General features: G+C 37.2%; 1 protein-coding gene across 7 annotated transcripts; it reads right to left on the bottom strand.

Moving 5' to 3' along the window:
- Positions 1-1,548: 1,548 nt before the first annotated feature.
- LOC100264099 (protein IQ-DOMAIN 5) lies at positions 1,549-21,130 on the bottom strand. Of its 7 annotated transcripts, XM_059737554.1 has the most exons (9): positions 20,877-21,126; positions 20,215-20,304; positions 17,839-17,888; positions 15,897-16,065; positions 10,272-10,520; positions 7,516-7,743; positions 4,484-4,597; positions 2,442-2,919; positions 1,549-1,988 (listed from the first exon to the last, which is right to left on the bottom strand). In XM_059737554.1, exons 4-9 carry the CDS (start codon positions 15,978-15,980, stop codon positions 1,837-1,839), a joined length of 1,305 nt encoding a protein of 434 aa, XP_059593537.1. In that variant the 5' UTR covers positions 15,981-16,065; positions 17,839-17,888; positions 20,215-20,304; positions 20,877-21,126; the 3' UTR covers positions 1,549-1,836. The 7 variants fall into 7 exon arrangements, with proteins under 7 accessions (XP_059593537.1, XP_010651662.1, XP_010651661.1 ...); XM_010653360.3 differs by lacking the exon at positions 17,839-17,888 and having other exon boundaries at positions 2,442-2,949; positions 20,136-20,304; positions 20,877-21,130; XM_010653359.3 differs by lacking the exon at positions 17,839-17,888 and having other exon boundaries at positions 2,442-2,949; positions 20,877-21,130.
- Positions 21,131-21,578: the final 448 nt, after the last annotated feature.

The raw sequence follows: 21,578 nt of genomic DNA, 5'->3' as shown, positions 1-21,578 counted from the left end.
TCAAATCTTGAAGAGATTGTGTAAGAGCTCATTGGAGCCGGAATCCAAGTGTAAGACGATTGAAAGCTTGATTGTAGCTTCAAGCTAGTGGAACCCTCACTCGGTTAGGAGATTGAGGAGAGTGGACGTAGGCAAGGGAGTGCCGAACCACTATAAATTTGAGTTTGAATTCTCTACCTTTATCTCTTTCCTTTATTTATTTTGTGCATATATTGTTGTGTGGAAAAAGATTTTGAAAAACCCAATTCACCCCCCCTTTTGGGTATTTTCCTTAATTATTCATAGCCTTTGTTTTATCAGAAATATTATGGTCATAGTATTTTAGATTACATGTCATTTGGATCACCCATAGGATACACTGTCTTAATCTTATGAGATATTAAGATGCCTCTATTGAGAATACCTATTACCACCAACCTACATCAATAGTAACCTAATTCATAAAAATATTTAACCACTTTATGATTTCACTTATAGGTTAAAACCTCCTATTAACTTTAGCACAAACTAAATATTCCATCAAGATTGAAAGTCCATACAGTATAATAGCTTGGTAAATTATGACATTCAATAGCATTATGTCATGATTCACTGTACATCATTTTTAATGTGTAAATTTTTTATTTTTTATTTCAAAATCCTTTAGATTTTTGTATACATATTAGTATTCACAAAATTATTCCAATTGATTTGCAACGTGCAAAGTGTTTGCATTTTGGATGCATTAAAAGTCTTTAAAATAGAGTTTGGCTTATTCTAATTATGTTATATCCCTCTTTCTATTTTCATTATTGCTTCCCTAATTTTAATCATTTTAAAATGATATTCCCATATATACTAAAACTGCGATTTTCTTTCCAATAAATGATTAGGGTTTTGGAACATATTAAAAATTTCTACTGCACGACTCTCACAATATGAGGCATCTTCTTCTTCAAACATTCCTTGAGCATCACTCAGACTTTGATTATTCAGGTATTAGTCTCTTTTGCTTAAATAGTTTTTTAATTTGCTCAATTCATTCATGTATTGTTATGGTGGTTAGAACAACTTTCCTTGACACTGACTGATTTATGAGAAGAAAGTATTTTTTAAAGGAAAAAAAAATCAATTTCAACCTAACAGTTTTTCATTTTTTTTTTCCAATTATTGTATGCGTGTATGTGCATATATAAAAATAAATTCAGAAAAATCCCTAAAAGCACAAATAAATTCGAAATACTGAAGAATAAAAAATAAAAAAAATAGTTTGCAGAAATCCCGAGATTTAGGAAAATACAAACAAACTCGGGCAAGATCGAAATCATTAACTTAAGACCATGATAAGTGTGGAATGGAAACCTGAAACATTTCATTGGAGGCGAAGAGAAACAAAAACTGAAATTTGCATACCAACTCTTGTCTACGTGTTCAGATCCCAACAAATAAACAGAATCACTAGTCTACATGTTTTTCTAGTCTTTCTTTCATGAAATCACAAGTTGCCACTATCTTCAACAAACAGAGATAGAAGAGCTGAAGAGACAATAGCATGAACGTGAGGCGCTCTGAAAAATCATCCAATTCCACTCCAAAAATAAACACCCATAAAATCACATACACCTGAGATGCCAATAATTAAATGATTACAACAGACCCAAATCTTATTTCCTAGACAACCCAACCCAACCCACCTTACGAATATTATGATAGCAACTAAAGCAGCAGTATGGTTACTATCTCCTTTCAACATGTTCTATGACAAGAAAAGACAAAATGGTGCTGCATCGGCCCCTCCCTCCCTCTCTCTCTCTATATGTACAACCTGATGCAGTAACCACCCAGAGAAACATAAAACTAGAGATCACTGACCGATGTAGATTTTGTAGTCTCCAAGTCCCCCTTTATGTTCACCTTGGAATTATCCTTTATCGGCTTCTGTGCACTTGCTGCTTTTTTTAACACACTTCTACTTTGCTGCCTGGTTGCTTGAGCCCCAGAACCTATCCCTGATCAAACCAAATCAACACCTAAATAAATATAAAGCAGAGAAAAGTACCAATTATATGCATTAAAAGTATTTATAAATAAATAAACCAACTAATCTACAAATAGGACAGTGACCATACACATCAGTGTTGTTTATTAATGGTAATGAAATCCAAAAAAAAAAAAAAGAAACAGATACTAGTATCTAGTTTGTAAAAGCATATACTACTATCCAATTACATATTGGAGAAAGTTTCCTGCATATCATTTAATGGTTTCCAAATGTCCAAAAGGTTGAGCCAGGCACATATATTTCTTGTAGTGGGAAAAGGTCACAATTATAACTGGCAATGAACAAGAAAATGGGAGCATAGGCTTCTTTGTGCAGAGCAGTCCTTTCAAAATAGATATATAGATATAGATATAGATATAGATATAGATAGATAGATAGATATAGAGAGAGAGAGTCTCACCGCTGTTGGGCAGAGACAACCGCTTCTTTGCCTGTTTATCTTGTAGTGTGGATCTCTCTTTTGGATTGCTGTGGGATCTAGACCCAACACCAGGTCTAGAGTTGGCTTCTTCAGCCAGATCTTCAAGAATTGGCTTAGACTTTGGCTTGGCTGAAACCGTGCTGGATGCCTCTTGAAACATTGCTGATTTAGTGGGAGAAGAACTACCCCCATCAGAATTAGATGGACCCATTTTCTGATTTGAGAGATTTAAAGAAATGGGTTTCTTTCCAGCAGATTTTGACTGGGTCTTGGAGCCATTCTTTCCCTCAGTTGAACCATTCTCACGAATCATCACTCCATCTCTCAGATTTATGTCAAGAAACCGATTCTCCCATGGACGAACAGCCATCCATCTTTCCAACCAGTTCCAACCCCAGTTGCTTTTATCTGGTTCAAACTCAGAGGGAGCAGCCTGCTGCCTTGATCCCGCCTGCCACTGCAGGAACAGAAATGATCTTACACAGGCCTACAAGGGGGAAAACTGAAAGACATAATCTAGGGCAGATTATAAGACCCTAGTGAGAAATCAATATCCACAAAAAGGCTCCTACACAGGAATTTGGATTTACCCAACAATTTCAGTAAATATTTCCAACAATGTCCAAACACAAAACCCAAACCTATAAAAGATGCAATATTAGAGAATAACTCAGAAAATGCTAAGCCCTCTCGCAGGAGGTTCTCAGCATTATTCAAAATGTACCAACATACTACCATGTTGTCAAGGATATATAGCGGCCACAGATGTCTCTTGCAGGAAATGTGCTACTGATACAACTGAAAAATTCTATGTTTATCTGTAATATAATGGAGATAGCATGCTATCACAGTACAACGAATCAAGATGCATATTTATTAGATTCAGAATTCATGGGTGGACTAAATTTTAGAATTAATGATATAATGTAACATCTGCAAATTAGCATTAAAGAATTCTACAGCATTTCTGATAATAAAGTTACATGTTGAGATGATATGTTATATCCTTACAAATGATAAAAGGCATCACAATGATACCCATAACTTTTGCATGGCCTCTGATTTTCCTTTTGGAAACTAATGTTTGAATTCTTTCTTGTATGCATGTTTGCCATGATATTTCACATAATTTTATTTTCCAAAGATTGCATCCACTACCCAAGTCAGTTTGTACTTATTTGAAAAATGATTTTCATTTTTTATTTACTTATTTTTCATGTTACTTTTAGCATTTCTTAATTTTCTATAAAATCTTGTAGATTTTCTAAAGATATTGAGCCTCTTTCCTACAAATCAATACAAGAAGCACAATACTCCATTATCTATGGAAAGATAAATAATACAATATTGACATGTGAAACTTGAGAATATAAGTTGCGTAAAGTCATAAGGTGAAATCTTAATGATTGGGTTCCTTGAGAATGAAAAGTTTTTTCAAAAACTCCCATTGCCTGGTCTTAAAAAACAATAATAAAATAATAAAAAGCTAGTAACCTGTTACATCTGGACAGCCGAAAAAAGTTGCACTCACCCATTTCTGATTACCCATAACCTAGAAATATTCATCCGGCCTATCAAAGTCATTACCTTTGGATCTCTGAATAAAAAAGACATACCTTATCATTTATGGTTTATGACATGGGATATAATAATTATACAACATATTACAGATCCAGCATAAAAGTAAAGCATTCACTGTCAGCTTTAAACATAGGTGGCAGGTGAATTTTTTAGTAAAATTGCTTAAACCCCACAATCAAGAATGAACAGAAGCTAAAAGGAAATTGCATCAATCTATAGATTTTAATCCATTAAAAACTCTAAAATATCATTCCGGTTCAGAATGCTAAGCTGGAACAGAAGTTCTCAAAAGCAATCCATGACTAGGTTTAGATGTACAGGATTGAACATGTACTTTCTTGTTTGTTATTAATTTCCCTACTTTAACTCAGCTTTCTAAAGGTATAACATGGTTCATATGCAAGTGACTTCATATTCAAGGGGCTTTATCATATTTTTACCTGATGAGCCAGAGCATAGGCCATGGCTCTCTCTCGCTTAGCTGCTGCCTCCTGCCTTTTTAGCAATTTGGCTTGAATATCTTCAACAGATCCTACACTATCGCACCACCCTTCCTGCATCAGTCACAAGCCACATGAATTTCCTAACTGAAACTAATCAGAAAATTAAGAATGAGCATGGGGTAATATTTCAAATTCCACTTATTTTACATATTAGTCATGGATACACTTACTGTAATACTAAAGAATATAATTTCATCCAATAATTTTGTAACAAATGCATTTCAGGACCCCATTCTCCTCACAACAGATGGAACAACTTTGGAAATGCTATGAGAGCACTACTGGGAATTATATGGAAATACGAATCTAGATGGTCTCTTTAGAAATTGCAATCAGGTTCTATCATTTTATTTCTACCACAAGATCCCAAACATTTGGTTTTAGCTATGTCCAGGATCATCAATTTAGAGCTCTACACTACTAACAACTACCAATCACATCTTGTTTCACTAGGTAGAAATTCATTTAGATGTGTCAAAAAGGGAGTAAGGAGTTTCATAGATCCCAAAAGGCAAAAAATGTAAAAGTAAAAGATATGAAAGACCATCTTCTAATAGAGATCTATGCAGACCAATAATAAATTTCTCCATGGTGGGGCATAGGTAGACCAAAAAGTATCTCAGATAAGTCATCCCTTGCTTTGAGGTGTCTTATGGTTGAAAATAAATAATAAGAGTAAGCCAACTTGAGTTGGGTCAGTGGAGGAAGTTTGATGGTTTGCCTAGGCGTGAAATCAAGGAGCTCGCTCACCAACTACTAGGGTTTTACACTACAGGCATCCCATGGAGCAATGTGGTAAGGAATTCCATTTCCTTGAGAGCAGATTTGATGGGGTGGAAACAAAATTTGTCTAAATGGGAAGGTTGATGCTTACTAAAAGCATTCTATCAAGTCCAATAGTGCACTTTGTTTCCACCTTCAACAACCCAATATCAGTGCATAAAAGACTTCAAGAAATGTAAAGAAACCTCCTTTGGGTGACCTAGATGAAGAGAAGAAATGTCTCTTTATAGTGGGGTTTGAAGTGCCTCCCTGCATATAGAAGGGCTTAAAAGTCTGTCTTTACTTAATAAAAATGCTGCTTACAACATGTTTCAAAGGTTTGCAGTGCAGTAAAATAGCTTATGGAGGAAAACTACAGTAAAGAAATACACAAAGAAGGCAGAGGGGTGAGAAAAAATGGCCAACATAGAAAAAAGGGAACGCAAAGCTATAAAACCCAACATAAATCTAATGCAAGTGAGACACATGCTTTGAATAAAGCATTTGCAAATCAGGTATAGTGGTTCAATAACTTATTGCAGTATGAATGTAAAATCTTGGATAATTATGTTACAGCCCAAAGCCAAAAACAATCTAGCCATGGATGTGAACCCCAAAACTCATGTGAGCTAGCCATTAGCAAGTGCAAAACCTAGAAGCCTATGGGAAGTTGAACTGGTAACATACCATGTTGGGATTGTATGCCCTGAAAGCCACTTTATTGACTTTTTATTTAATTAATAAAATAGTTTATTGTGTTTTCATTGCATATCTTGCCTAACAAGTATCTTATTAATAAAATAATTCTTTAAGCTTCAAAAACATTCTTGACAAAGCTTTTTCTCAAAATAGGGCAAATTTTTAAAATAGATTAAGATGTTTTCACTTGCTTTTTGTAGACTGCTCTAAGAACTAAGGAAACGCGGATGATAAAGCTGTTCTGACAACAAATTTCTCATGTTGTCTTACTTTTAAACACAGGGTAAGGTTGGCTTTCAGAATTGAGTTCCTAAATAGAATTTTATTCCTAAAAACAATATAGAACTATTTCTCAAAACTATTCTCAAAATTGATTGTTGAGAAATACTTTTTAAAAATGTATCCAAACAGGCCCATAGGATAGATGGTGATTCTCCAAGGAGCCCCCTTTGCCTAATCATCGGAGGTGGCTAAAAATGGTGTTTTCATATGAGATGCACATGAGAGAACCTAGAAACTTGTTTATACATAAACTAGATCAATTATTAATTTATTGTGTAGAAGTAAGTTTCTTTGCGATTTTTTAATTTGGAAGTTTGAAAATTTGTTCTCACTTAGAGAACAAGTCATATATTTAAATTTAAGTCTCAAATAAGTCTTATTATGGCTTTTAGCCTAATTATAAAAAATGTTCTAAAAATCCTAATATTGATAAAGTCTTTTAGAATCTTGATTGGATCAGGATAGATTTCTAACAAGACTAAGGCTTTTGAGATTCTCTTTCATACTCTATAAAGGCCATAAGGAAGATAACTAAAGAACTTTTGTCTATTCATTGACAGCACTCTTTCATTCTCATATAAAATTCCAGCCTTAGTCTCCCAAAATCTTTTGCATGCCATAACAGTTTTCAAAGAAATATGTTCTTTTATATAGAGTGGTTGTTGGGGAACCTATATCCCCAAGTCCATGAAACCTTAAAGAACATTTTGAAGGGCTCTCGGGACTAAGAAAAGTTTAAGGATCGAGATCTAGGGCTGCATTAGATCGCTGTTGAATTTAGAGATATAAAATGTAATGATCGAGATTCTAAACTAAGTCTAATTTTCCAGGAAAAGTTGTTGGTTTCTTTTTGTCATGTGATTTCTTGGGATTGTCTTTAAATTAATAGGAATGAGATTTTTCATGAAGTGGTGGCATAGACGAGGACTCTTGCACAATGCTTTAAAGCCCAAAAAGCAGCCAAGCAATGGCCAGGTGCAATTTTCTCTACTGAAAATTTAAATTAGATCCTCACATTCACTAAGTTCAACAACAAGATGGACAGCATCTGAACATGTGATACAGTTCTGGTACAATAGAAAAAGCCCTTGAGGCCTAGCTCAAGTGGCAAGTCCTTGGGGTGGGTATGTGGGGCATTTCAGTTCAAAAAGGAAAATATAATGTATAAGAAAAATTATCACCACAACAGACAAGGTCCTACCAAATTAGGATCTAGGGTTGCTTACCTCAATTTCTCGAACACGAGCCTCATTTGCTAGTTGCAGTTGAAGTTTTTGTTGTGCTGTTTGACTTTCCAATGCCAAGCGAACACGTCTTGCACGGACACGAGCTTGAACTCTCACTAAAGCTTGCATGCAGCGTAGAGTTATTGCAGCTTGCTTTCGCACAGCATGGCCCCTAACGAGGGCTTGAAGTCTTACCAACCCTTTCAAAGCGCGTAGAGCTCTTCTAGCCTGATCAATGGTCAATAGAGCACATTAGATAGAAGTATATGGTATGCCAGTGCTCCCAGTGCTGTCAAGCCCTGATCAATAAACCTACAAAATCCTTCAAATTGTATCTAATTAAACCCAGGTATTGTAGGCATTCCCTCATTTCCACCCTGGAACATTTTTGGTTTCCCATTTACTGAAAAAAATCCCATTATTGTTATTGGACATTGAGCACATTAGATAGAAGTGTATGGTATGCCTGTGTTCCCAGTGTATTAAATGCATTATGAAAATAGAACAGATACCCATGCAGACCATAACACATAATCTCTATTTCTAAATAAATTGTAATTTTGGTCACTATATTTCAAGGACCTGTTTTGCATACAACCAGTTCTGGCCATCCAAAGTCGGACCATCAAACTTTGGTTGGACAAAATTAAACAAACCCTGAGGGTTGTGCTGAAGTTCAATTTTACACATGGTCTCCAGAATAAAATCATGTGACTGCACAGGTGACTGTTTACAAAACAACAGAAACAATAGAAACATCAAGTTTAAATTCAGTTCATCCAGTCAAGGATTCCAGACAGCACCAAAAGTATCTCTGCAGAATATTATTTAGTTTAAAAAATACCTTTTGATAGTTTCCTCACCAAATGCATCAAGGTCTACATCTCAGAAACTGGCCTTGATATCCAACATAAACAGGACTGCTAAATTTTTGGGTATTCATTAATTTAATATTGTCCTAGTGTAAGTTCGGTTACAGGAATGCTTTTCTAGCTCTACAGTTTGACTATAATTGGCAATAGTTTTTTTTTGTTTCTTTTTTTGATCAGAAACAAAAAATTGTATTAAATATGGAACCATAGTTGGGAATTGTACTAGTCTGGTAACCTCCAATCAAGCTATTTTCCGGCTTGGATCCTAGTATCAGTTGGACTAGGCCTTAGCTTCCAATTTAATAGAATATATCCCCTATAAGAAAAGAAAAAGGACCAAAACAGTTGGGCACAGTGAAAAACATAAAACTAGAGAATTGGGCTAAGGCAGGATAAAGCATGACAGTTTAAGGTTGTGTTGAGCTAAATCAAGCTGACTAGGAACTTAGTCTCAGCCAAAGTCCATAGGGCCTCCTTTTGTGGTAATGAGCTCATGTTTTTTTACTCAGAAATTCAGATTAGCATGTGGTTCTTGATGAGTCCAAATTTGTTGGGTGTTAAAAGTAAGCCCATGGAATAATTAAAATGATGACAGAACAGAGTATAGCAAATTTTGGATACTAAGCTTATATTTTAAAGTCAGAAATATTACTTGGATGGCTATAACATGAGCCGATATGATGACTAGAATGTAGATGCAACTAAATATAAAAATTTTTGAACAGTAAAACTATGTTTTAAATTGTTTGAGGGTTCATCAGAAGAACAAGTGTGGATTCCTTCTAACCCTATAGTAGAACTCATAACGTGTTCCTTTCTTCTCTCTATTTTTAGTTCTAAAAAGTTTCTACTTCTCGTTTTTGTTTTTTTTTTTTTAATTAGAAACAGAAAATGTATTAAATTAAGAATAAAGAAATATAAAAGAAGGATGAGGAATCCTCCCAAAAATACAATGAACTAATTACAAAGTATGCTTGGAGCATTCAAAGTACTAAATAAACCTATACTAGTAAAATACCACATGGGAATATACAAAAAACAATTCATAGCTCCAATATTAGAAAATTTTCTACTTCTCTCTGTTCAGTTATAAAACCTATTACACCATTTTATTGCTAAGAAACCACAGGAAAAGAAAAAGAAATTCTCTATGTTAAGACAGCCACTCCAGTGGAACTGTTATAGGATTCCAAGTATCTGTTGCCATTCTTTATGACTTTTGACAATCAAACACAGCTAAATTATAAAATTAAACACACCCTGAAAAACCTTACTCTCTCTTTCTACTTAATTGATTAGAAGAGACCCAAATTCTATTTAAGAACAGTCTAACATCATGCCAATGAAAAGATATAAGTTAGTGTGAAGTAAGGTACTGAACACTGCAAAGGAATGGAAGAAAAAGGAAAATTTATTAAATATAATATTAAAATTTTGTGCTCCAAGTGGAAGACAGTTGTCCAGTTCAAATAGTTATTGTGGAACACTTGGATTATAATAACCATAGCAATGGCCCATGTATATAAGCAGTGTATCAAATCATGCATATAAGTTTATGTCAAACTTCCTCATCCACCCAAGTGCCTGCAGCCCAAGACCAACAGACTAGCCTTCTCAGAATTTTCCTAAGCCAAACCAAACAATCAAAGAAGGTTCAAATAGTCCTTCAGTATATGGACAGGGAAAATAAAGTGAGCAAGATACAACTGCAACAGTTGGACATTTAGAAGGGGCCAAGATCCAGACACAACTCAGCACAGCCTTAATCCCAACTATTTGGGGTAGGGGCCTTCAGCTCCAGATCCCAATTCATCTTTCAACTAAAGAGACATTTTAGAAGGTAATCAGGAAAAAGATAAAAAGTTATGCTTAGCACTTCAGTACCAAAAATCCTCGAAAAGCTGTTTGGATGTATGTTGCAGCCCACTCTTCCCTCACATTTTGCTGAACTTGAACTGCATCTTGTGCTTGATTTGAACCAGAAGGGGAACCAGCAGGATCTGGGACTGAATTGAGATCAGTATCTTCCACTGGTGGAGCAGCATTCTGATCTAACTCAACTTGAAGTAAATCAGTATTAATCTCAACAGAATGCTTTCTCCTGTGCCAAAACTTGCTACCTGCTGCTGTTCTCTGAAATTTTTAAAAACAGGGGAAAAAATGATGCATATTTAGTGTAAATTGAGTGTTTATAAAGTTTACGAACCAAACCAAAAATAACCTAAGGTTTAAACTTAGGATCTCACACAACAAGGCATTCAAGAAAATGCTATTACCCTAAACGAGAGTTCAAATACTAATCCCTACCCCTAGCATCCACAAAATAGTATGACAATCCAGAAGAGATGCACTTAATCAATAACTAATCAAAATTTTTCACTTCTGTTGTGACCACTCTATTTTCCTCTGATTTTATGACTGTTCCACTGATTTCTACTCAAGAGCATGTTGGTCAGCTCAACTAAAACATTACCCTGGTCACCTGGAAAAGTATATAAGTCCTCCTTAATTTAATCTTCAGGACTTTGTACCAGTTTTGCAGGAAGCTTTTTTTTTTTTTTTTTTTTTTTGATCAGAAACGAAAAAGATTATATTAATAAAAGAACAAATACAGAAGAGAAAAAAGAGACAAAAGAAAGAGAAAAAAACCAAGGGAAGGATGAGAAGTCCTTCCTACACAAGAGCCAAGGAAAACACCCAACAAAAGAAAACTAAAAACAAAAAACCCAACAAACTTCAAACTCTTGAAACGCAAACCCCAATCCAATTGATTTGTAGAATGCTTAGAGGAACTCCTCTAAAAGCTTCAGTACAAGAAGCCCATAGAGAAGAGTAAAACCGAATCAAATCCCAAACCACCTCTTCCGTTCTCCCTTTATCCTCAAAGATTCTATTATTCCTTTCTTGCCACACCATCCAAATCAAAGTAAGGCAAGCAATTTGCCAAAGAAACTTGCCTCTTACTGAGTTCCCCAAGCCTTTAAAGGAAATAACCAACATATCCTCAATGCTCCTTGGAGGAACCCAAATCACACCTACTAGATTGAACAACCTGTGCCAAAGTCCAATGGTGACGGGACAATGAAGAAAAAGGTGGTCAATCGACTCTCCATTTCATTTGCAAAGAATGCACCATTGAGGACAGAGGGCTTTGTAGGGTCTTCTCAATTGCAACTTGTCATTAGTGTTTACCTTCCCATGTGCTACTAACCAAGCGAGGGCCTTAACCTTTGAAGGGACTTTTGAGCTCCATAAAAACTTGGCCGGAAGGAACATTAAAGGATTTGAATCTTTTGACAAGGCATAGAAAAAAGATTTCACTGAAAACGAGCCTGACGAAGACAAAGATCACGCTCTTGAGTCTGATGAGGAAGGGGAAAGAAGCACAAAATGAAGAGAGGACATTAATCTCTGAAGGAGATCAATTTCTGAATCCGTTAGATTGCGGCGAAAGTTAAAATTCCAAGACAATGGAAAGGAATTGCCAAGGACGCTTGAGACAGTAAGGTTTCTCACAGAAATAACTCTGTAGAGTTCAGCAAATTGAGCATACAAAGTTTGGTTTCCCCACCAAAGATCTTCCCAAAACTGAATTCTCTCCCCATTGCCCACCACTAGGCGAACAAAAGGGGAGAACTCTTGGAAAACTTGAGCAATAGCCTTCCAAGGACATCTATGAGACCATCTAACCACCATGTTGGCGTCCCATCCATTAGGATGCGTCCCATATATACTCGCAATAACCTTATGCCAAAGACCGCTCCTTTCTCTAGGAAACCTCCAAAGCCATTTCCCTAAGAGGGCACTATTTCTCATAGAAGTCTTCCCAAAGCCCAAACCTCTCATCTCCCTTGGTCTACTGACAACCTCCCATCTGATTAGGTGATCTCTCTTCCCTTCCCCGGCCCCAGACCAAAGAAAATCCCTTTGCATCTTCTCAATCTTTGAAGCTATAGATACAGGGATTTTGAAGAGGGAAAGGAAGTAGCTAGGGATGTGAGACAGACAAGACTGAATTAGTGTAATCCTCCCTCCCAAAGACAAATAGGCATTTTTCCACCCATCCAACCTCCTCGAAATTCTCTCAACCATTGGATCCCAAAATCCTATTGTCTTTGGGTTCCCTCTTAAAGGAAGGCCTAAATAAGACAAAGGCCACCCTGACACTCTGCACTCCAAAACCAAAGCCAAACTAGACAACACTTCCTGCCTAGTGTTAATACCTGAAATGGTGCTTTTTTCTAAGTTGATTTTTAAACCAGATACTTGCCCAAAAACCAAAAGGATAATCTTAAGGTTTTTAAGAAGATCCAAAGAGGCTTTAGAGAAAAATATGGTATCATCAGCAAACTGTAACAAGGACACTCTAGTCCTATCCCTCCCCACAAGGAAACCCTCAGTTATCCCAGTTTCCTCAGCTCTAATCATCAACCTACTTAGAACATCTGCTACTAGAGTAAAAAGGAAAGGAGAAAGAGGATCTCCCTGTCTCAATCCTCTAGAGGCCTTAACCCAACCCTTTGCATTCCCATTAACTAGGATAGCAAAACTAGAAGAAGATAAACAACCCCTCATCCAAGATCTCCATTTCTGGCTGAACCCCTTCCTTTGAAGCACATGATCTAAAAAGCCCCACTCCACATGATCATAGGCCTTCTCAAAATCAATTTTGAAAACTACCCCTTCCTCTCCTGACCTTCTTTTCTCATCCACCACTTCATTGACTATCAATACAGCATCCAATATTTGTCTCCCTTCCACAAAGGCTCCTTGCGAGCCAAAGATTGTTTCATGAAGAACTTTGCGTAAACGCCCTGATAAGACCTTAGCAATTATCTTATAAAAACTTGTAACCAAACTAATAGGTCTATAATCTGATATTTTGAATGTTTGGCTTTTCTTAGGCACCATAGCAATGAAAGTCGCATTTGTGCTTTGATTTATTACCCCTTTAGTGTGGAACTCAAAAAACACCCTCATGAGATCCTCTTTTATCACATCCCAACACTCTTGATAAACTGCTAAGGTAAAGCCATCAGGGCCAAGGGCCTTTTCCTTATTCAATTGGAAAACTGCCATTCGAACCTCCTCTTCCGAAAACGGCCTATCCAACCAAATTGCACTCTCTTCAGAAATAGGGGCCCAATCAATCCCTTCAATCTTCCAAGAAACACCTTCAGGTTTGGAATAAAGATTCCCAAAGAAATTTACAATCTCCTCAGAAATAACCTCAATGTTATTTAAAGTCTCCCCCCTCTCAGAAATCAGAGACTTTATAAACTTCCTGCTTCTTCTTCCAGTGGCCACTCTGTGAAAAAACTTAGAGTTGCAATCCCCTTCTTTAATCCACTTAACCCTAGATTTTTGTCTCCATTGTACCTCTTCCTTCAATAACAAATCCTCTAACTCCTTCCTTCTTAAGATCCTTTCCGAAACCAGCTCAAGATTTAAATTCCCTTCTTGTTCAATTCTATCAATTCTGCCTAAGTCTGTAAGAATATGCTTTTTCCTCTCTCTTAAATCTCCAAAGACCCTTGAATTCCACTCTTTCAACTTTGATTTAATAAACTTTAGTTTCCTCATAAATTTGTGACCTTCCCAACCTTCAACCGTACACTCTTGCCACCAATCTCTAAACTTCTCTTTAAACTCAGGATGGAGCAACCACATATTCTCAAACCTAAAAGGAGTCGGCCCCCACATAAAAGGATTAGTTTCCAAGCAAATTGGGCTATGGTCAGAGGTCCATCTAGGAAGGGCCTCTTGAATATTTTGAGAGAAAAAAGAATCCCACTCAGAAGAGAACAAAAACCTATCTAACCTCTTGCAAATAGGATCGACTTGCATGTTTGACCATGTAAAAGCCGCATTCCTAAGAGGGGGGTCCAACAAACCACTTTCCCTTATAAACTCGTCAAAGCGCCTCATGTTGACTGTTAGCCTAGAATCACCCATCTTCTCAGATATCCTCCTGATCACATTAAAATCCTCTCCTACACACCACCTTGGGAAAGTCAGACCATGTAGATCTTGAAGCTCCAACCAAAAGTCCTCCCTCCACACTGCCTTATTCGGGCCATACACTGTGGTTAACCAAAAAGACTCTTCCTCGTCAGAGTTCAATTTTACAGTAACAGAGAAGGATCCTAACACCTTCTCTGAACAATTGAACTTAACTGAATCCCACAAGATCACAATCCCCCCCGATGCCCCACAAGCAGGAAGAGCAACCCAATCCAGACTTTTACCTTTCCAAATACTACTCACTAACCTCCTATCCCAAATTTCACGCTTTGTTTCTTGAAGCATCACCACATCTGGGTTTTGAGTACTTAAAAACCTTCTCACCGTTCTCCTTTTCTTCCTAGAACCTAAACCTCTTGTATTCCAGCTTAAAATCTTCATGAGAACAATCACAACCCAACACAACCCGCACCCAGGACTAATCCTCTCCTCGAGTTCCAGAATCCTTTTTCTTCTTTCTTCTGGAATAAACCTTGTCCGCAGAGAGAGGATTCCTGTTCTCTCCTTCCACACCTTTCCCATTATCCCTAACAATTCTAACCCTCAAACTCTCCAGAACCGACTGAACCTTGACCATCTCCCGAGGCGTAAGCCCCTCAACCTGAAAACCTTCCAATGGGAGAGTGGAAGGTTCTTGCACTGGGAACGAAGCCTCACCTGAGACACCATGCACCTCAAGGTTGCTAAGAGTTTCCCTCAGGAAAGGTCGGTCTTTAGATTTTTGGTTAGAGGTTTCTAGGGGTACCACCACACCATACGAACAGGACGCACCACCACGATGGTTATCATACACCACAGGAGAGATAGAAATAGACCCACGCTGAAAAGCGTGGCTTGACTCCAACGGATATGAAGAAGAAGAGTGTACACAAAAAGGATGAACCAAAGAAACCGAGGTTTCGGGAATAAGATTTGGCTCAAAAGCCCCAGACAGAGGAAGATCTCGCTCAGAAACAGCTGAGATAGGGTTACGCACCTCATTGATCAATTTGCATTGCAAAATCCCCTCTTCTCCCTCTGTCTTTACATTGCCTTTTTTTTACACTATCCTAATCCTTTCTCCAAGCCAGGGACCAGTTCTATGAGAGAAAAAACTCTGAACTAGACAGAGTTAGTTAGACGTATATAAATAACTCAAAATATGACATAATTCCCAAATCTTACTGGAAAAAAAAAAATCAGATAGTAAATGTGGAAGTCATCATGCTTATCAACAACTAGGTATTAAGTCAAGTAGAACAGATGCCAGCAGATATACCACATGCCAGATGGAATAGCTAACCCCAAAAAAATTTCATTCTCTGAACTTTCTCTCAGATGTAAGATGAGAATTCATTATTCCTAATAGCACATTCAAAACGAGAATAACCATTAATAGACTCCAACTTCAGACAAGAAACTAGCATAAGATACGCATATCTTTACCAAGCAGGAAAAGAAAAAACATACAAAATTTGGAAACTTATAAAAAAAAAAATTACTCACATTTTCATCCTTCTCTGAAGACTGCGACTTTTCTGATTTCTTTAAACCAACCAATGCTTTAATCCATTTCCCTGAGACCCCCATGTTATCAATCACTTCAGCTCAATCAAATAAGACTTGCCACAGGGAATCTCCTTTGACAAATCAGTGCACAAGCTTTGCTTCTTATCTGTATATTAATAGCACCACAGAAGAAACAAAAGCAATGATGGGCAGAAGCACAATACACCTCTGATGAATTAGTCACTCAAAACACTGTACTTCAGAAGTAGCACTCAACCCAAACAACAAAAATGGAAGCACGGTTTTCTCATTAGCCATGTTTGGGTAAAAACTTGCAACTAGAGACTCATAAAGAAATTCACTAACACATGGGAAGTGATTTACCTAAACCCAAAATAAAACTGCAAGATTGAGATTTGAAAATATAATTAAATCACTGATCCACTGTATTACAGCAACATTCCATCATGGAAGATGGAACACCTCCTCTAGAGGCCAAATTTCTAATTTCCAAAAAAGAATATTAGGGTATGTTTGGGAGCTGTTCTCAAGAGCAGATTTTTGTTTTTGAGAACAAAAAACCATAAAAACATGTTTGATTGCCCATTGTTTCCATGGCTTGTTTTTGAGAATTGTTCTCAAAAAAGGGTATTTTTTAGAACAACTTGAAGCTGTTCTCTTGTTTTCAACACTGTTGAGGAAACAAAAAAAAAAACATAAAAGGAGAAAACAGGAAGAACAGCTCTGTTCGCCCACTTGTTCATCTTTGTTCTGTCTCTGGACAGAAATGCATCAACATTTACACATTTTGCTCTGTAAATTGATCCTCAGGCACACTTTTCAAAGATCTTTAATACCCACTTCTCTGATTCCACTGAACTCGCTCACACAAATCCCCAACCAACTCATTTCAAACTCGATTCTGTCTCCAAAACCCCAAATTTTCTACACACCTGCCTGCAAATCCCACTATTTTCCTCCCCTAAATAGGTCAAATCCATCAACCCAGTTCATTTCTCGGGTGAGTCTGAAAAAATACAGTGGTGGGTCTGTGAACAAGTTGGATAAGGACAAGGTAGTGGAGGAGATCAACCTCAAGTTTGCAAAGGTGAGGGTGGAGATAGAGATGACTTTGGAGATTATATTTTGATGAAGAAGCCAGTTGTACAAAAGCTGTTATGAAGGAGGTGGTGGACATGTTTGAGGGTCTTTTGGAGAAATTGCTGGAGAGTCACAGAAGGATGGTGATGAGGTCACTGGGGCTGAAGATTGAGCAGTTGAAAGTTGAGCTTGAGCAATTGAATGAGTTTGATTCATATGGTTTTTCGTCCATTGGTTTACTAATGTGTTATGTTCTATTGAGGATGAATCTGCTATAAACGTGTAGCACAAATTACAGATTGTGGCAATAACAATTGTAAAAATGATGCAAGCAATTTTAAAAATGGATACAATTTTTTTAATTTTATAAAGTGTAAAATCTAAAATATATATACATTTAAAATATCAAGTTAATTAAGGAAAATACTCGATCAAAAAAAACTTCCAAGCAATTTTTTTTTTATACTTGTTTTATAATACTGTTTTTATTAATTCAACTAAACATCTTTTATTGTTTCTAAAAACAAAAAAAAAATTGTCTTTTAGAACTCAATTTCCAAATGCAATTTTACTTCTAAAAACACCAACAAACTATTCTTAAGAACTATTCTCAAAAATTGTTTTTCAAAACCATTTCCAAAAACACCTCCCAAACAAAGCCTCAATGTGACAGCATTGCAACAAGAAATGAGATGCCACTGCTCTTAAATCATCCAGTATATTATTGGTAGTTTCCAAATAAAATGATATCACTATTCTTAAAACATCCAATTCACCATATATAGTTTCCAAATAAATCATGAGCATAAAATAAGAAACAGAAAAGAGTTCTGGGCACCTTAAGCAGCTTCACCCTTCAACGATGAAGGGAGTTTTCTCTAGGAGTGACTGGAGGGAAAGGAAAAATAAAAGAATATGCTTTAGAGTGGCTTCCTGTCCTGAATGATATGACATCATCCTTCAATAATGAATTTATGACACAAATATCTGATTAACTGAATAAAAATGACTCAGAAATGAAATACTGGCCACCTATGTGATCACCAAGTGCCACAGTTTCTCAAGCACATATAGACATGAACACTACTAAAGGAGCAACTAGAATAAGGATGAGAGGATCCAACATTAGCCATCAGTGACCTTCAGGAATGCAGCTCAGTGTGCTCTTCAGTAGTTGGCACAAGTCTAAATGGTGTAAGATGGCATGGAAAGAGGTGCCTCAAGGCAACAGTACTCGAACCCACCCACTGGGATGAGGCCCCAGATAGCATCTCCAGAGTACGCTTTTTTTTTTTTCTTTTTTCATTATTTGTCCCCATTGAGATTTGAACCTCTAACCTCCCATAAACCCACTCCATCCATTTACCACTTGAGCCAGGTCTCAAGAGTACGCTTATGCCTTCCTAGTGAGCAAATACTGCAAATTATCAGTTTTGGATATAGAGATGTTGTCTTAAACAGATGACAAAATGCATAGTAGGTTTGTCACATTCAGGTAGACACATGTCAAATTCTTTCAACTAGCCCAAATCATATATACTTAATTGATCATATAATTTTACTACTTTTAGGGGGAAAATGGTCTGGTACAGAAAAAGGTCACAAAAGAAACAGTATGCAATTCTGAGGTGAATTAGGTGTTTATACAGGTAATGATGGAGTTTCCAAGAAGCACATTAATGGCACCATTTTGTCTTCCAGATGGAAAGTGATGGTGAGAGTGACCACCTATGGTTGCATGCCTAGCCTCAAGGCCCTCACCTACATGCCATGCTCTAGGGATTTCCTAAGATGTTAATGGGTTCCCAGAACCCCATTACAGCAAAATCCATAGCACATTGTGCCCTTGATGGAGGAGCATGGCATGAACTTGATGACAATTAGGAGCTGCAGAAAGACAGTGAATCATGGAGAGTATGATGACAAGCAAGGAGTGAGGACACTATAAAGTAACACTCAGCTAAAAAGTCTGACATGCAACCACCATGCCATGCAGACTATTCACTTGATTGGCACCATTTCCAATGGAAATATATTTCATGCTCCATATGAGTGTTCAACAATGCTCATGAGCTGTGTACTCTGTGGCCATGTCACGGCCCTAATGCACATTTTAGGCAAGGATATGCACTTGGCTTATATGAGTGTATAAGTACCGTCAGCATGTCTTGGGGTCATCAATTGCCTTAGTACTCAGCCACTAGCTAGGGGCTTGCTTAGGGGTTGTGTCATGGCCTTAACACACGTTGTGGGCAAGTATGTTATTCAAGATGTACATGCCGTGGACTACTGGCTATTTTGGTATGCCAGCTTGGTCAAGGACCTCTAAGGTGACAATGTAAATTCAGTGGACATTGATGAGTATGATGCATTTTTTTTCCTGTTTGAGACTGTGAAGCTAAAATTATGCCATGCACTCTGGATGCTCATGTGGGGTTCACTATCAAAGAGGGTAAGTGAATCCGAAGTACCATACCACATTTACAGCTGCAACAAGCTTTGTAGGCAGACTCAACTAAAAGGTGTAACCTATTAACCATTCAAGAAAATCTCCACAATAAGCAACTTACTGTATATGCATGGTTCAGCCATCGTGACAAATTACCACATTTAATAGCAAAGATCAAGTAACAACAGGTTGTACACAAAATACACACTCAGATTTATAACCGATCACATGTAAATAGAAAGTCCAACACAATGAATGCCACCTGACCACTTAACCAACCTCCAGCAGTGGTTGAGCACTCCAATTGACAAATCAACCAAGTCTAATCCCAGTTGGTAACTTCTCTTACATGGAAATCATTAATAGTGTGGAAACAATGGTCCATCCACACCATTTGCTAATTCCACAACAGTTTGGTGATGCAATCATCTCTTCCAAATAAGAGCATCACACAAATTAGCCTCATTGTAATATGTAATGATTTTGAAGAGCACTATTTCACCACCACAAGGATCACATCTCTAAAAGGAATAAACATAAATTCTTCAATAAAGACAGAAGACCATTATTACAGTTCATTCCATGGCAATTAAGGGAAGCAAGTATAGATTACATTTAGTTGCTAATCATCAAACTCAGTAACACAATTTTAAGCATATGACATAAGCAGAAGTACAAGCACTAACATTTAGGATGATCATGAATCGGAAAACCAGTCAACCCATACAACTCTTGAGAAATAATCAGTAACCTCTCAATTCTAACCTTCAAACCTTGACCTTTTACCATGTGAAACCTGTAGATTTAACAAAGAGTTCCAATGCCATCTCCCATATTCCCCCTCCAATTCCCACCCTGCAACACACAAATTAACCAATAACTCCCACTTTAAAGCACCCGGCACACACACGCATAAGAATTCGAACTCTAACCGAATATAACAACTCTTCATTAAATTTACTTCCATTACAAGAAGGGTTTTGCACAAACAAATCAAAACTGTGCATATTTTCGCACTATCCCTTAAATCCGTTTGCAATCCAATTTATTATCCCAATAAAACCATACTAATTTTGCAAATATAACACAGATCTTGTCACATGGACTGTCAAAGAGCAAATGTATTCACTGCCATTATAAAACCCATACCACATTAACCAATTCTACGGCACCGTTTTGGAGCATTTCTTGCAATTCGACACAAAGTTCATGGTTCTACAAAGACCCAAAACGACAAATACGCAAAACTACAACAAAACGGCAAAAACTCAGAATTGAAAATTGAAAATGCTAAATGTGGGCTAAATCTTGAGCACCCTAAACTCAGAATGCAGCAGGAGGTATGATAAAGTCACCGGAGAAAAAACGAAATTGGGAATGAGAAGAGCTCAGATCGAGGGATCAGGAAGCGGAAAAGGTGAATTCACCTGAGATTCTGAGAGAGGCCGATTGAAAAAGGTGAAAGAAACTTTTTTGGGGCCGTTGATCTGCGAACCAGTCAAAGTGTCAAACTCGGTCACTGTCCCATCTTTACACACCTAATTCAAGCTTCCAAAGATCAGAAATCCAAAACCCAAAATCCCAACGTCAGTCTCGATCTCAATGCTCCTTCGCTTTCTCTCTCCACATTCTCTCCCATTAATGGTGAGTAGTTTTTGTGATAAAGGCCGGCACAGAGGGACAAAAGGGACCGTTGGGTGCTAAGGTGCGCCGGGAGGGGATGGTGACGTCTGCGTAACGGCGTCGTTTTGAGATTGCTGTGGTCAGGTCGTTGTCAATGCTCACGCGTGCGGCCAAAGAGTGAATTATGAGTGGTGGATTTATCCCAAACCGCACACCATCACGCATTGGGCGCACGTTAGCTGTCACCGCCTTGCGTTGAAATGGAGAAGGGAGGGAAAATGAATTAAAAAAATTAACCTTTTAAGTCCTTCCATAAATTATTCTCATATATATATATATATTTTATGGGGGGTGATTGATTTCTCACTTTTATTTTGATGCTTTCTTTTTTATCACTTTTAATGTTCACTTCCCACCTTCCACTCTTTATTTTAATTTTTTTCTCCCACACCTCACTTCTACCCCCTTACATCTAGTGTTTGAAAAATAGTGATTTTTCGTTAACA

Source organism: Vitis vinifera, chromosome 6 (assembly GCF_030704535.1).
Source record: "Vitis vinifera cultivar Pinot Noir 40024 chromosome 6, ASM3070453v1".
Lineage (NCBI taxonomy): Eukaryota > Viridiplantae > Streptophyta > Magnoliopsida > Vitales > Vitaceae > Vitis > Vitis vinifera.
This window is presented reverse-complemented; position numbering and strand designations above follow the sequence as displayed.